General features: G+C 41.6%; 1 protein-coding gene and 1 long non-coding RNA gene across 5 annotated transcripts in view; one reads left to right on the forward strand and one right to left on the reverse strand.

The window, feature by feature from the left end:
* Nucleotides 1–604: 604 nt before the first annotated feature.
* Nucleotides 605–6,748, reverse strand: LOC106605343 (uncharacterized). Of its 4 annotated transcripts, none has more exons than XR_006770145.1 (8): nt 5,797–6,628; nt 4,305–4,414; nt 3,303–3,518; nt 2,780–2,889; nt 2,080–2,160; nt 1,652–1,795; nt 1,048–1,163; nt 605–881 (listed from the first exon to the last, which is right to left on the reverse strand). It is a non-coding gene; the product is annotated as an uncharacterized lncRNA (long non-coding RNA). The 4 variants fall into 4 exon arrangements; XR_006770143.1 differs by having other exon boundaries at nt 2,055–2,160; XR_006770146.1 differs by lacking the exon at nt 5,797–6,628 and adding an exon at nt 6,653–6,748 and having other exon boundaries at nt 1,652–2,160.
* A 6,027-nt stretch (nt 6,749–12,775) lies between these two features.
* The window catches only part of LOC106605062 (serine/threonine-protein kinase 32C), a 104,140-nt gene continuing 100,248 nt past the window's right edge, over nt 12,776–16,667 (forward strand). The window contains exon 1 of the mRNA XM_014200324.2: nt 12,776–13,318. Within this exon, the coding sequence (XP_014055799.1) occupies nt 13,240–13,318 (79 nt within the window). The 5' untranslated portion in view covers nt 12,776–13,239. The remainder of the gene's footprint in view (nt 13,319–16,667) is intronic.

The raw sequence follows: 16,667 nt of genomic DNA on the forward strand, positions 1-16,667 counted from the left end.
AGAAGTTAGGGCTCTCACCTACTCCCTGTTGGCTGTCTCGTCGTTGTTGGTAATCAGGCCTACCACTGTTGTGTCGACAGCAAACTTGATGATTGAGTTGGAGATGTGCGCAGCCAGTCATGGGTGAATAGTGAGTACAGGAGGCTGAGCATACACCCCTGTGGGGCCCCCACTTTGAGGATCAGCGGGACGGAGGCGTTGTTGCCTACCTGAGACGATATGGTTCTTAACTAGCCTCCCAAAGCATTTCATGATGACAGAAGTGAGTGAAAAGGGGCGATAGTCATTTACTTCAGTTACCTTCACTTTCTTCGGTACAGGAACAATGGTGGACATCTTGAAGCAAGTGGGGACAAAAGACTGTGATATGGAGAGATTGAATATGTCCGTAAACACTCCAGCCAGCTGGTCTGCAAATGCTCTGAAGATGCCGTCTGGGCCGGCAGCCTTGCGAAGGTTAACACGCTTGAATGTCTTACGTCGGCCACGGAGATCAGGAGCATACAGTCCTAGTGAGCTGCAGGGGCCCGTGTGTGTGTGTGTGTGAGACATAGAGCAGGGTATAGCACCATACTGTGGGTAAATTAAGAACACTTCATGGTGGTCAAGTAAGAATATGAAATGTTTATTGATGAATGGCTATTGGATACCATTGTGAATGAGGAAACTGTGTTTGTAGAGTGCTATAATTCCATACTACCCTCTCCTGTACTTCTATTTTTACATGCAATGTAAATTCATTTAATATTGCAACAATTCAAAATGGCAGTAGGGCTACACACTCAAAAATATTTTCATTTGTCATAGTAGAGTTCTCCTCAGTAAACACGATGAATCGATACTCGATGTCTCTCAGCGAGTTCTGACTGCAACCTCTTGGCCTGAAACAGAAGCAAAAAATAAAAAAATAAACACAATGAAAGAAAACCCACATTCATTCAATCCCTGGGGCTTCTTTGTCATTGAGCACTGAAAATTATTGACTTGTTGCTTAAAAAATCTGGACTATCCAAATAAAGTGTGACCTACAGTAGAAGAGTAACATACTTCCTCCATATCTTGTCTTGCAGCTTCAATCTCCTCTTGGCCAGTGCCCCTGGGCCTCCTTCATCATCTGAACATGGCTCCTGATACACTGCTCCAACTCCCTGTCTCTGGCCACCCTGAGGTCACAATGGTCAAGGGTCAAATGAACTACCAATCCACAAACTAAAGATTACCTTAGTTATATTTTTTGGTCTTGTACTAGAATAATAACACTCTGGAATTATGTTTTTGACTTTGTAAATAATGTATTTAAATGCTGTTTCCACTACCTCTATAAAGAATTGCTGTGCTTTAAACCTATGCTTGAAAAATAATACAAATCTAAGTATAGAAATGTGTATATACAGCTATGGGTTGCTTTGAGTGACAGGGCATCACTATACCCTGGTTCTGTTGAGTGACAGGGCATCTCTATACCCTGGTTCTGTTGAGTGACAGGGCATCACTATACCCTGGTTCTGGTACGTTGTGATTTGTACTGAAGTAGGGGGAGTGGGACCTAATGTTCATCATGATGTTACATTTGCTAATGTACTAGTCTGCTGCTGTGTTTGTATGTTTCTGACTGTGTGTGTGCTAGCGTTTTGTGGAATGGTGTGTTTACCTGCTGTGGGGGGGGCCTCCCTGGCGACATCTGACTGCAGGATGACTGACAGTGCTCCATCGCTAGCTAGGCCTGTCGCTATCTCCAACCTGGACAGCTTCAGCTTAGTGTCTGCACAGCCTGCACAGCCATCTTTTTCAACGTCTGCTCACCCAGAATGGAAACAAGGACTCAAGTCAGTCTCTTTCTGTCCACTTCTCTGAGGCAGTTTCCTTAGGACAAGAACAGAACTGAAAGCATTCTTCTAATTCTAATTTTCTCTTTCCAATGACTGTGAAACCCTTTCCTCAGGCTGGCGTTATGTTGACCTCTTCTGGTTGAGAAGTGCACTTCAGGTATGTGAAAAAAATTGTGGATTACAAAATTAGAAGGTAGTGAAAGCAGACATACAGAACAGTCATACCTCCCCTCTCATATGTCGCTCACACCTTTCTTGCTTGTGCTCTAAGATGTTCCTCTCCTGCATGATCCTAGCATGAGTACGCCATTTCTTGAGGAGCTCTTGATCTCTAAGTGACAAAGAAAGGCAGGGGTCATACAAAGCACATTGAGGATTCAAGTACCCTATAAACACTGATCTAAGTTCAGTTTAATTTTGTTTAGGTTATGATTGGGGATAAGCTGCTCTTAGATCTTGCTGCATTTCTTTACCTACCCCTTATTGGCATTGTCATTGGCTTTTTACGGCACATAATATTGATCCCTCCCTTTCTGGGATTTCATCAATTTGGCACAATACACCCCTGCTTTCTGAAACTGCAAGGAGAGTGAAAGTTCTCTCTCACCCGTGGTATTACATAGTTGGCAGGCAACTATATACTGTATGTCAGTGGAGTCTGGTGGGAAGAACTGTAGGAGGACGGGCTCATTGTAATGACTGGAATGGAATAAATGGAACGATATCAAACACATCAAACATATGGAAACCACTTGTTTGACTGTGTTCCATTTACACCATTCCAGCCATTACAATGAGCCCATCCTCCTATACCTCCTTCCACCAGCCTCAACTGCTGTAAGTAATTCACATGATTTGAAAGGCCACAAAAGCAGTAGGGAGTCAAAGGAGGTATACTGATGTGAGATACTTCTGCTTGGGTTCTGTAAAATCAAACAGTAATAACTTACTTCCTACTTTGTTCATTGCAGCCAGTCTTCTCTCCTCTGACCTCTTCCAGTACTGCATGTCAAACGGAGGGACCTCTGGAAATATATTTCCACTGGTAATCTCTTTCTTTCTGACAAATAAATGAATCGAAAGAAAATGTTTTATTTTTATTGCTCTCAGAAGGACCGTGTCCCTGCAGAGCCTGGGCGAATTTATCGCTAGGCCTTCTCCTCAAAGACTGTCATAAAAATACTCGTACACTGTCCATGCTGTATTTTCCATCTCAATAGCCTATTAGTCTAGAATGGCTCCCTCTCATTGTCTCCTTTCCTAAACTGCATTGAATTCCACAGAGAAGGCATCCAACATATTGCTTTCACCTATCATTGCTTTCCTCGTAACCCATACTGACCACTGCACTGAGCATAGTGTTCAATCTGGTTAACCAGTTCAGGAGAGGACACTGAGTCCTCCCCCTAGATCTGCAGTTACCAGACGCCTGTCATTTCTCCCAAAAGAGACGATGAACCTTTTTGACTTTACCTTTTAATGACGGGCAGGGGGTGTATCAGCCCTCTGCTGCTCTAGAGAAGCGTGAAAGAGGGAGGCCATAGCCAAACTCAGCTCTGTCCATTTGGATCATCTTCTGCCTCAGTTCTCTGAACCTCTGCTGCTCGTCTTCATACACCACCTCTTCACAGAGGTCCAAACTGGACTTCACAAGCTCTGTCAATTGTAGCTTCTCCACCGGGGGCATGTCTGCAACCAAAACATGAAGAACTTTCCATTAAAACTATTATGGCAGCAAAACAATACATTTCAGTCACTTCCTATGCAAACAATTATGCAACAATTGTCCTCTTTTCATTTTAACTCTTGACCAAGGTGGATCCTTTGCGTCAATGCTGAAATAAATGTTTCACAGTGTAAAATGGTTGATGTGAATGCCCAATGAAAAGACAAAACTGTAATGAGCCTATAGTAAGCATGTCCTCTCATCCATGAAATAACATGATGAAATCTGGTATGACATGATCTGAATGCCAGCATACTGCCCTGGTAGTGACAAAATAATATCCATCAAGATGAAATGACTTTTCCAGAGACACTGAGCCTTGAACCTATTTTTTAATAACATAAATATATAAAGATACAAGGCACCTTTGTTCTAGGTGTAGGCTTTCTTCTGAGGGGTGACTTGGCTAGTCATGCTGATTAGCCATAGGCACTACTAGCCAGTGGTGGATGACAAAGTGCCTCTGTTAGAAGCACATGGGTTATCGATCATTTTCATCTGGCTAAAAATATGAATGTGTAGAGCTGCATAAAAAGTCTGCCTGCTGTACGTGCCATCTAAAAAGGAAACAGAGTCACACCGCTGAAGTGGAACCAGGGCAAGGAGCTATTTTGGTGGCCAGCCTTCCTTTCTTATGCATAATAACAGACGGCGGTGGACGTGTTCAGAAGGGTGCAGACCACACAAACCCCTTGCCGTCGCATTGTCCAACTTCATCAGGTGACACTACAGTTATCGTTATCATTCACCTGGAAGAGAGTTCTGCACGCTAACCGATGCAGTGGAGGCCCTGCTGCGCAACCTCTTGAGGCGGAAATGTGATGGGGCAATGCCTCAGACTCAGGGCCTTGAGAGTTACCTGAGAAATACAAACACATATGTCAGAAATACCTGGAGATGGGTTACTGAAGAAAAAGCTGGGGAAAAAACATCATGTCACACTCACAACTCACTCTTCAAGTAAAGGAAATGAAGTCCAAGCATCCTGAGAGGGACATATCCCAAAATATTGTCAAAGTCAGTGATGTTCTTGTTTAAAGGACAACGGGAAAAAACTGACAAAGGTGACAAAGTTCAACTAACCCAATTTTAGTGGAAGCTCTGTGATAGGATTCCTTTCTAACATTTTCAGACATCTGCATCAACCAATTAATAAATTAATCCATTAGAATCCACAGCACATCCACAATCTATATACAAATACTTTGACTGATAGGCCTATACAAACTAGCCTATAATACCTGTGCAGAATAATTTCCACAGGAAGGGATGTGATTTGATTACTTCAGAGATCTAACCACACCGAGTTTGACAAGCTGGTGAACAGCGTATCTGGATGACTGGATATTTCATTACCTTCAAGATACAAATTCTTAAAGACAACAGGAAGATACAGTTAGAGGATAAAGTCAGCTCCGAATAACAATGACTATTATTGAAAACGAGAGCATCCGAATCATCTGCTTGACCTACTTTTAACTTAGTATTCTTCAAAATGCAATCCACAACATATTTCCAGTTGCTTCTGCTTAAATATAGGGTGTCAGATGTGATGTGCATAGGTCCAACACACTCAGAGAGAATGTGCAGGGTCTCTGTTTTAACAGTAGTATCACCACAATCTAGGCTCAAATTAAGGTTAGTCATTTCCGGTTCTAAACTGTGCTGTTATCTCCTTTGGTTGGTTAGTAAACCTTCAGCCCATTATCGAAGTGTAATCTTGCAATCAGATTGTCAATGCTCATGATGGCTAGAGGGAGAAACAATAGAAAATATGTCAGTCATGAACTAATCTTCCAGTAAAATAGAGTGACAGTCCAATTCATTAACTGGACCTTTGGGAGCAATGAATGTGTAAAAACCGACCAGACATTGACGTAATTATCTTTCTCAATATCGCCTGCTGCCGGCCTTTGGGCTAATCACATTCCTGAGACACTCATTGGTTGCATATGTGAATAACTGTTATAGCTAGCTAGTTTGTCTACATTGAATATTTCTGACATGTAACATTTATGTCGGCTAGTTAGCTAGCTAACTTATGCAATATAACGTTAGCTCGCTAAAGTTAACTAGCTAACTATGCAAGCCAAAATATTTGGTGAATATATTGTACAACGCATCATAAATCATACTAAACCAAGCAATCACTGAAATGTATAAGAATGCATGTATTACATGATGATCAACAAGCTCAATTAAGTTAATTTAACTTTTGTAGAGGCAAGCAAGCTTATTTACCTAGCTAGTAGTAGTTCGCCGTCTAGTCGTATCATTAGCTATTGCCATGGCAACCGTTAGCAAACTACGGGGCATATCAATAATCAAACAATGCCTACAATTTGCCAAAATTCTCCTCAAAATCATTAGCCCCATAGAATGAACGTTTTGGTTGACTTTAAGGTTGACAGACAAAACAAAAGTAAAAACAAACAACACTTTTTTTTAAATAAGGAACAAAGTGTGTGTCAGTGTAGGCGTGATAGGCGGATATATATTTAAACAGGGCTGAAAAGTGACTGGTAGTAGGAACATATAAATACTTATGGTAATATACTATTGGTAATATATACATGTAAAGAGGAGTAATACCACAGACAGAGCAATGAGACAGATATTTCACCAGCTGTATAAATGTGAAGCATCCGGTTGGCGTTTCCACTCACTACCAAATATGGTGATGAAAGTACAGTGGCAGGCAGTGGGAGAAGATGAAGCGAGATGGGTTTTGGCTGACATTCTGCTAATTTTCTCATCGATGAAACATTTGATCTCAATACCGTTTTCTGTTTCCAAAAACAAAATCTGCTTCTAACAGAGTGGACTAAGTTTCGTAGACGTTACCGTTTGCCAGAGTTTAAAACAAATTGAGTTCTTTAAAATAAGTGCAAGTTATTGCACACGCGCACTTCACAGAGAAGGTGTTCCCTAACGGATATATGAAAATATTTGCTAAAACGTGCCAATAGGATCTCGCTAGCTCGTGCTTGGCTCTGCCAACCTCATTGCTTGTTCTGCCCTCTATGATTAATTTGCCCCATTGGAAACGGACAGGCTCTCTTCTATCTTGTTAGTTATAAAAAATCTTCGGTATTACCAAAGACAGTACACTACGAAGGTAGGCAGAAACTGCTTCTCCAATAGAAATCCCAGATCACGCTTTGTAAGCGATGTCATGGCGAGGTTGGCTGGCTAGGCGCATGCGCACACACGCGAAATCGGGTCTAACGGTCGTCTCGCGTCGAACTGCGCATGTGCAGGCCGTCAAATCAAAGTTATGCCCTCGATATAAAGTTGTTTTTGACGAAAATGAAAACAAGTCAGTTTGTCACTTTCACGAGGTTAGAGTAACATGTTCAACTACTTAAGACATTGGCTCGAGTCTAGGTTGTGCCTTCAGATTTGGAGAAAATGAACAACCAAGGAAGAATGTTTCACTTCTCTCATTGACTTGTCTAACCCCAAACCCCAGCAAAGACCTTTATAACTAAACCAAGATAGACCACAGAAGTTTCAAATGGGAACAAATTATTTTATTATTATTATTTTTTAATGGGAACAATTGAGTCATAGAGGGCAGAACAAGCCAAGCCGTGATTGGGAGTCCCATAGGGCAGTGCACAATTGGCCCAGCGTCGTCTGGGTTTTGCAGGGGTAGGCCATCATTGTAAATAAGAATTTGTTCTTAACTGACTTCCCTAGTTAAATAAAGGTAAAACAAAAAAATGTAATTCTAGTTTTGGGAACAGAAAACTATATTGAGATCAAATTAGCAGAATGTCGGCCAAAATCCATCTCGTTCCATCTTCTCCCACTGCAGGCCACTGGGCTTGTGGATACGCCAAGCGGATGCTTCACATTTATACATCCTGAATATCTGTCTCATTATTATATCTGTGTTCTCCAGCCTGGTCTGCTTAGCAAGCATTCCTGGAAGTCTCGAAATGTTGCGGCTCTGGGTTTAGAAACTCTTTGGTAATACCCACTGAGCACAGACATCAATTCAATGTCTATTCCACAGTGGATCAACGAAATTTCATTGAAATGATGTGGAAACAATACTGATTCAACCAGTGTGTGCCCAGTGGGTAGTGACCAGTAGCAGGATAAATAGATAGATACTAATGGTAATGGAAATCAATACTCAATGAACAGCAGCGTAGTGGTAGTAATCATTTTAGTAGCAGGGTAGGCGTGAGGGGGAGCAGTAGTTGTTAACCATTTAACTGTCTTATGGCCAGGGGATAGAAGGTGTTTAGAAGTCTGATAGTCTGAGCATTGATGCACCGGTACTGTCTGCCGGATGGGAGCATGGAGAACAGTCCATGTCTCGGGTGGCTGGAGTTTTTGGCAATTTTCCGGAACATTCTCAGACACCGCCTGGCATCTATGTCCTGGATGGCTGGGAGCTCACCCCCAGTGATGCGCTGGGCCGTCCGCAACACCTTCTGTAGGGCCTTCCGGTCGAGTGCACTGTAGACTCCATACCAGACGGTGATACAACCAGTCAGGATACTCTCGATGGTACAGCTGTAAAATGTCCTAAGGATCTGCGGGGCCATGCCAAATCGTTTCAGCCTCCTGAGGGAGAAGATGCTCTGCCATACCTTCTTCACAACTGCGCTGGTGTGAGAGGACCATGTTAAGTCCTCAGTGATATGGACACAGATAATCTTGATGTGAATGTGCACCTGCCCCAGTTTCCTGTAGACTCCTGTAGGTTTCATTAAAATTACTTTTTAAAATTCTATTTTCTATTATTATCTAAAGTTGAAGTCGGAAGTTTACATACACTTAGGTTGTAGTCATTAAAAGTTGTTTTTCAACCACTCCACAAATTTCTTGTTAACAAACTATAGTTTTGGCAAGTCGGTTAGGACATCTACTTTGTGCATGACACAAGTAATTTTTCCAACATTTGTTTATAGACAGATTATTTCACTTATAATTCACTGTATCACAATTCCACTGGGTCAGAAGTTTACATACACTAAGTTGACTATGCCTTTAAACAGCTTGGAAAATTCCACAAAATGATGTGATGGCTTTAGAATCTTCTGATCGGCTAATTGTCATCATTTGAGTCAATTCGAGGTGTACCTGTGGATGTATTTCAAGGCCTACCTTCAAACTTGCAAGCCGAAGAACACCATCCCAACCGTGAAGCACGGGGGTGGCAGCATCATGTTGTGGGGGTGCTTTGCTGCAGGCGGGACTGGTGTACTTCACAAAATAGATGGCATCATGAGGCAGGAAAATGATGTGGATATATTGAAGCAACATCAGTCAGGAAGTTAAAGCTTGGTCGCAAATGGGTCTTCCAAATGGACAATGACCCCAAGCATACTTCCAAAGTTGTGGGAAAATGGCCTAAGGACAACAAAGTCAAGGTATTGGAGTGGCCGTCACAAAGCCCTGACCTCAATCCTATAGACAATTTGTGGGCAGAACTGAAAAAACGTGTGCGAGCAAGGAGGCCTACAAACCTGACTCGGTTACACCAGCTCTGTCAGGAGGAATGGGACAAAATTCACCCAACTTATTGTGGGAAGCTTGTGGAAGGCTACCCGAAACGTTTGACCCAAGTTAAACAATTTAAAGGCAATGCTACCAAATACTAATTGAGTGTATGTAAACTTCTGACCCACTGGGAATGTGATGAAAGAAATAAAAGCTGAAATAAATCATTCTCTCTACTATTATTCTGACATTTCACATTCTTAAAATAAAGTGGTGATCCTAACTGACCTAAGACAGGGAATTCTTACTAGGATTAAATGTCAGGAATTGTGAAAAACTGAGTTTAAATGTATTTGGCTAAGGTGTATGTAAACTTCCGACTTCAACTGTATATTATCATTTTCACTGCATTGTTGGCAAACAGCTCGGTAAGAATTCCGCTATACTGTTTTACTCTTGTTGTATCCTGTGCACGTGGCGAATAAACTTTGAAATTTGAAACTAGTCCACGATCAGCTCCATGGTTTTGCTGTCGTTGGGGGAGAGGTTGTTGTCCTGGCACCACACTGCCAGGTCTATGACCTCCTCCCTGTAGGCTGATTAGGCCTACTACCATCGTGTCGTCAACAAACTTAATGATAGAGTTGGAGTCGTGCGTGGCCACACTGTCATGGGTGAACAGAGAATACAGGAGGGGGCTAAGCAAATCTCCCTGGGGGGCCTCCGTGTTGAGGGTAAGCATGGCAGAGGTGTTGTTGCCTACTCTTACCACCTGGGGTTGACCTATCAGGAAGTCCAGGAACCAGTTGCAGAGGGAGGGGTTCAGTCCCAGGTTCCCGAGCTTGGTGATGATCTTGGAGAGCACTATTGTGTTTAACACCGAGCTGTTGTCAATGAACAGCTTCCTTACATACGTATTCCTATTTTCTAGATGGTAGAGGGTATGTGGCGTGCAATTGAGATTGCGTCGTCTGTGGATCTGTTGGGGCGGTATGCAAATTGGAGTGGGTCCAGGGTGTCTGGGATGAAGGAGTTGATGTGTGCCATAACCAGCCATTCAAAGCACTTAATGATTACAGATATGGGTGCTACAGGGCGGTAGTCATGGTGACAGGATGCCTTAGAGTTTTTGGGAACAGGAATGATGGTAGTCACATTTAAACGTGGGGATTACTGACTGGGACAAGGATAGGTTGAAAATGTCAGTGAAGACGCCTGCCAGCTGGTCTTCACATGCCCCGAGGACACACCCTGGAATACCGTCTGGCCCTGCGGCCTTACAAGTGTTGACCCGTTTAAAAACCTTACTCACGTCAACTACTGTGTTGTTATGTCTGTCTGGTCATTATGTCTTGTGATGTTGTATGACCTGATATGATATCTTGTGAATATGTTACCTGCATGCTATATGTAGCCTACTTTGTTGCAAAGCAATATCCTTATGGGGCTTTCTATTCTATTCGATCAATTCAATTAAGAAATCTAGATATCCAATACCAACCGTAGCATGCATTTCTATCATATTCTATTTTAAGTTATAATTCATACTTTTTTTATTCTGGTCATTTTTAACAGAAATGTAGGCCTATCCCATTCCCAATGTATGCCATGATGAAGCATTATGTGTAATCTCACATCTATTCATGATGTAGCCTATTCTAATGCTGTGTTCATACCAAAGTGGGAAGGTGTTAATTACCAGTTGATAAGTCGGAAATATCAGTTGGATGCATTCAACTTTGAACTCGTTGAGAAAAGACGATTGGCTAATGGACAACAAGCTGCATCAAACATAAACAAAAATTACAGCTATCATGCTTGTAAACAAATTATAGTGTTCAAAAACCATATTACTAAACTGCTTATATAGATAATGTTTTGTTGTTTAATTTAACTGCTGAAAAAGCTGTTGTCGAGGTAATTTCCTTAGTAGGGGACGTCAGAGGTCAGCATGTGTGAGAAGTCGGAGCTCAGGGAAGATAGAGATGAGATTCCCACTAGTAATTATGCATTCAAGTGGATTTTCCGTCGTATGTTGTAAATACCGCATTCCCACTTTGTTATGAACGCAGCATAAGGTCAAGGAAGTAAAGTGTTATGCTGCATTCATAACCAAGTGGGAAGGTGGTATTTACCACATACAACTGGGAAAAATCCACTTGAACACCCCTCCAACTCGTAATTACTAGCGGGAAACTCGTCTATCATCCCTGAGTTCTAACTTCTCCCACATGCTGACCTCAGACGTCACCTACACCTAAGGAAATTACCTAGATAACACAATTGTCGGCAGTTAAATGTAACAACAAAACATTATTTATTCATGTTTTTTTCTTTTTACCCCTTTTTCTCCCCAATTACGTGGTATCCAACTTTATATGGTTTCTGAACACTATAATTTGTTTACAAGCATGATAGCTATACTTTTAGTTTATGGTTGACGCAGCTTGTTGGCCATTAGTCAATTGGCGTTTCTTAATGAGTTCAAAGCACGTGAATACATCCAACTGGTATTTACCATGGTGATGGGAAGTTCAGCTCTTTTTACTGACTTTTTATTGGAGCTGTCATTTGTGACTGAGACTTGTAAAAGTGTGCTTTAAACATTAGTTTTTTGCTAGGCATACAAATAATTGTATTTCTTGATACATCTGAAAAGAAGTCTAGTTGTGGCTGCAACCGGACTAGATTGTGAGCAACTCTTGGCAGAATATATTGCTTGACTGCCGGGAGGGTAATAAGCACAATATAGTTCATGATTCGTTCTGGAGTTCGAGTTTGTTGAGCAGAGGCTTTGTATATTTTGGTTCTATAATGTTGTGTCCATCATAACATTCAATAATCCATTAATCAAAGTAATTCTTGCACCATGCGATCAATGATCAGTTCTAGGCATATTTTTCTTTGCCGTGTTGCCTGCAGCATGACCTATTTTCCTGTGTGCATATACTGTACAATGAGTATACAAAACATTAAGAATACCTGCTCTTTCCATGACATCGACTGACCAGGTGAATCCAGGTGAAAGCTGTGATCCGCTATTGATGTCACTTGTTAAATCCAGTTCAATCAGTTTAGATGAAGGGGAGGAGACAGGTTAAACAAGGATTTTTAAGCCTTGAGACAATTGAGACATGGATTGTGTATGTGTGCCATTCAGAGGGTGAATGGGCAAGAAAACATATTTAAGTGCATTTGAACAGGGTATGGTAGTAGGTGCCAGGTGCCAGGTGCACCAGTTTGTGTCAAGAACTGCATCATTGCTGGGTTTTTCATGCTCAACAGTTTCCAGCGTGTATCAAGAATGGTCCACCACCCAAACGAAATCTAGCCAACTTGACGGAACTGTGGGAAGCATTAGAGTCAAATGGGCCAGTATCCCTGTGGAATGCTTTTGAACCTTGTAGAGTCAATGCCCCGATGAATTCAACTAAATATTAGGAAGGTGTTACTAATATTTGCTATACTCAGTGTATGTTGGTTGGAGACATAGGTCAGAGCACGTCTCTGGTGACACTGAGTCGGCGGAGCGTGTTTCAATCTTTCTGTACCACTCATTGCGGCTAGCAGATCAAATGACGACTAAAATGAATGAGTCACTCAGAAAAACAAATCACGACTCACGAATCAGTAAGATGAGTAATCGAAAAAAAACTAATTGCTCTCAAATTGCACATCACTAATTTACGACTTCACAACTGGTAATTACCACCTTCCCACTTGGTTATGAACGCAGCATTAACCCCTTTTTCAATGATCTGGCGCCAATAATCTCTTAATTAGATTCGCATTTTTGCAACGACAGAATCCAGTTGTGTAGTATACAGCAGCACTTACTGTAATATTGAAAATGGTCTTACATTCTAACACGAGACCTGCAGAGAGGCATGGTTCTTGACATCCATGACAGAGACTCAAGCCACGACGACTAGAGGCGAAGTGTCACACACAGCTCCGCGAACATAGCTAAATCAGTTGAGGAGGGAATAGAAAAATAGGCAAGCCGAGTGTTTTTCTTTGAAATACAGTATTGAGGCTCTCTCTCCGATCTAATCTCTCGTCTTCATTGGTTTAGTGAGACAAAGTCGCGGTGCGTAAATGAGAGAAAATCATCGATAAAATAATAACCGAGGACGGAGCGATGCATTTGTTCAGCGTGTTCAATACAGAGCTGTAGCTAGTTTTTTTTAAGTGGCGAGGAATGCTATCTGAGCTCACGCATCAATGTTTCACTGGGGCAAGTGGAAGAAGAGGATGGGCGCGAACAGTTCTAAGAGACCGGTCTACGATGAAAAGGAAGATGGTAAGAAAACACAACGAAACGAAAGCGGCGCTATTTTGCGTTGATAGTGAACTATAGCGCAACATTGTAGCACCACCTAAATTGCATTTGAGTCAAAGTTAGTTCACTGGATCAAGCAATTTCATCACGATGCTGCCTAGGCTATAGATGATGAGCTCCTATTGATGTCACCTCGATAATTGTTTAGGAAATATTTATAAAATGATAGCCTCAAAAAAACATGCAGCCTAGAGATGAAAGCAGATGTGCGGGGTGTGGGGTTCAACTTTAGATTGATGGACAGTGAAACAAAATGTAGAACGTAGGCTAAAGTCTAGCAACTGACACCATATTTCACATTTACACGTTTTTTTTTGTTGTTGCCAAATTATACCAATGTTTTGTTGTTGATGATGACACAAAAAAAAATAATCCAGAAAGAGGACACTGAAATATTGGTTGCAATCTATTCATTCTGGAGATCAAGTGGCTACAGTGTCATGCAGTCAGTGTAATTACCGGGGATTGCATTTCATGTAGATGTCTCATTCTTTGATCATTTTTCTTGCTATTCTTCAGACTTTTCAGGATGTGTTTGCCGAATGCAGTACCTGCACACTTCACTTCACCTTTACATGCGTCGTTTGTATGCAGCTATCTTTGGGGAACTATTAGGAAATATGAGAATGTGAAGTCATTGTGTTAATTGAATAATTCATACAAGATTAGTGGCATGCATGAAAGTAATGCACATTCATGTCTGTCACCGTGATGGAGAATAAGCCCATTCGAGCTGAACCAAATATGCCTTGCTTTGAATCATCAATGCCCCTTTATACTGTTGCCAACGAGTTATCTAAAATGACAGATGAACTGACTAAATCAGTGAAACTGTAACTAAATGAGGTCAGTTCACTGCAGACTTGTGGTCATATGATTAGGAAGGGATGGAGATTGTGTGTATGTGAGTTCTTGTTTGTTTGTGTGTGTGTGTGTGTGTGTTTAGCTACAAGGGTGACCCATTTTAGAAGCTACATTTTGTCCATACAGTTCAAATGGTACTTTTGATGTATCAACAGACTTCAGTGAAAATGATGTAAATGTTATGAAAGGTGTAATGACAAGCTGTGGACCTGCAAACAGTGCAATTTTTGTTGTTTTTGTCAATGTTCGTTTTTTTATGTGGAGCTGTGTACAGTATGTCTTTGTGTTTGTCAAATAAACAATTATAGAGCTGGTTCTATTTGCAGAGGGAAAAGGGCGGCAATTTGGCAGGCATTATGATGTTGTTTTTCCCCTATACTTTTGATTAATTGAGGAGCCTTGAGGCTCAAGGCTGGCATGGCAAAAATGGGGAGGAGACAACGTACACTCAGTACACAAAACATTAGGAACACCGCCCCGCCCCGCCCTCAGAACAGCCTCAATTCGTCGGGGGATGGACTCTACAAGGTGTCGAAAGCAGCCCACGTTTACTCCAATGCTTCCCACAGTTGTGTCAAGTTGGCTGGATGTTCTTTGGGTGGTGGACCATTCTTGATACACACGGGGAAACTGTTGAGTCTGAAAAACCCAGCAGCGTTGCATGTCTTGACACACTCAAACTGGTGCGCCTACTACCATACCCCGTTCAAAGACACTTAAATCTTTTGCCTTGCCCGTTCACCCTCTGAATGGCACACAAACACAATCCATGTCTCAAGGCTTAAAAATCCTTCTTTAACTTGTCTCCTCCCATTCATGTGCACTGATTTGAAGTGGATTTAACAGGTGACATTGTAAAGGGATCATAGCTTTCACCTGGTCAGTCTGTCATAGAAAGAGCAGGTGTTCCTAATGTTTTGTACACTCAGTGTATATTCTGTTTTAAAGTCTTATATCATCTCTATGGGCCGGGGTGATTGCTGCGTATTCTATACCATACTGCCATATCTGAATCACTAGTTACATGAATTAACCCCGCCTCCACTCCACCTCACCCAGAGTGAGCATGTCATGTATGATCATAATCACCATCCCCATCACAGGAGGTTGGTGACGGCTTAATTGGGGAGGACGGGCTTGTGGTAATGGCTGGAGCGGAATCAGTGGAATGGTATCAAATACACTACCGGTCAAAAGTTTTTAGAACACCTACTCATCCCAGGGTTTTTCTTTATTTTTGACTATTTTCTACATTGTAGAATAATAGTGAAGACATCAGAACTATAAAATAACACATGGAATCATGTAGTAACCAAAAAAAGTGTGAAACAAATCCAAATATATTTTAGGTTCTTCAAATAGCCACCCTTTGCCTTTGATAGCTGTGCACACTCTTGGCATTCTGTCAACCAGCTTCATGAGATAGTCGTATGGAAAGCATTTCAATTAACAAGTGTGCCTCCTAAAACATTTGACCGGTAGTGTACATCAAACACATGGTTTGATGCTATTGTATTCACTCCGTTCCAGCCATTATTATGAACCATCCTCCCCTCAGCAGCCTTCACTGATCCCCCATCATCATCATCATGTGTAGATGCACATAAATTAAGTGGTGGCGGTTGATATAATTCCTTTCGCAATGTGAAAAGACTATCTTAACACAGCATAATTACTCTCCTGAAAGGGTGGGTAAGACACAAGTAGGGTTGCACATTTTGGGGAATATTTAGAGGTGGAAACTTTCCGTGGGAAGCAACGGGAATATATGGGAATTAATATAAATAAAATGTATATGTAGATGTTTTTTGCATATGATATTTTTACCATATCATATGGAGACAGAATCATAAACATTTTACCTTATCATAAGTAGACATGATTAAATTCTTCCAATAGAGTTTAAATAAACAATTTAGTTACGAATTGAACTTGAATTAAATTGGTTGACTCTTCACATGGGATGATTTCACTGAACAACAAAAGAAAGGGAATATTGAATGATCCCAATGATCGATCGCATCTCCCAAAAACGTTTTCAAAATACATCTGTAAAATGATAGTCTGGAAACTAAAGCTTTGGTTGTCTTCCTCTCAGGCTTCCATGTCTTCTCCCTGGACCTCCTTTATGTCCACCTGTTGAACATCATCATCTACGCTGTCACTTTCCAACCTTGTTGAGGATGGCTCGTTGTCGGGCTCAAAAAGCCTCAAATTTGCCCGGATGGCCACCAATTCTTCAACCCTTGTATTGGTCAGCTTGTTGCGTGCTTTGGTGTGTGTGTGTTCCCAAATAAGGAACAGTTGCGTCTGAGGCGGCTGATGTTGGTGGGATTTGGAGGATGATGGAGGCAACAGGGGAAAGAGCCTCCAATCCACAAAGTTTCTTCTACCACTTGTCTGATGAGATATGTTGGCATGACTGCCATATTGCATCTCCATCCTA

The sequence above is a fragment of the Salmo salar genome, chromosome ssa01 (genome assembly GCF_905237065.1).
Source record: "Salmo salar chromosome ssa01, Ssal_v3.1, whole genome shotgun sequence".
Classification (NCBI taxonomy): Eukaryota; Metazoa; Chordata; class Actinopteri; order Salmoniformes; family Salmonidae; genus Salmo; species Salmo salar.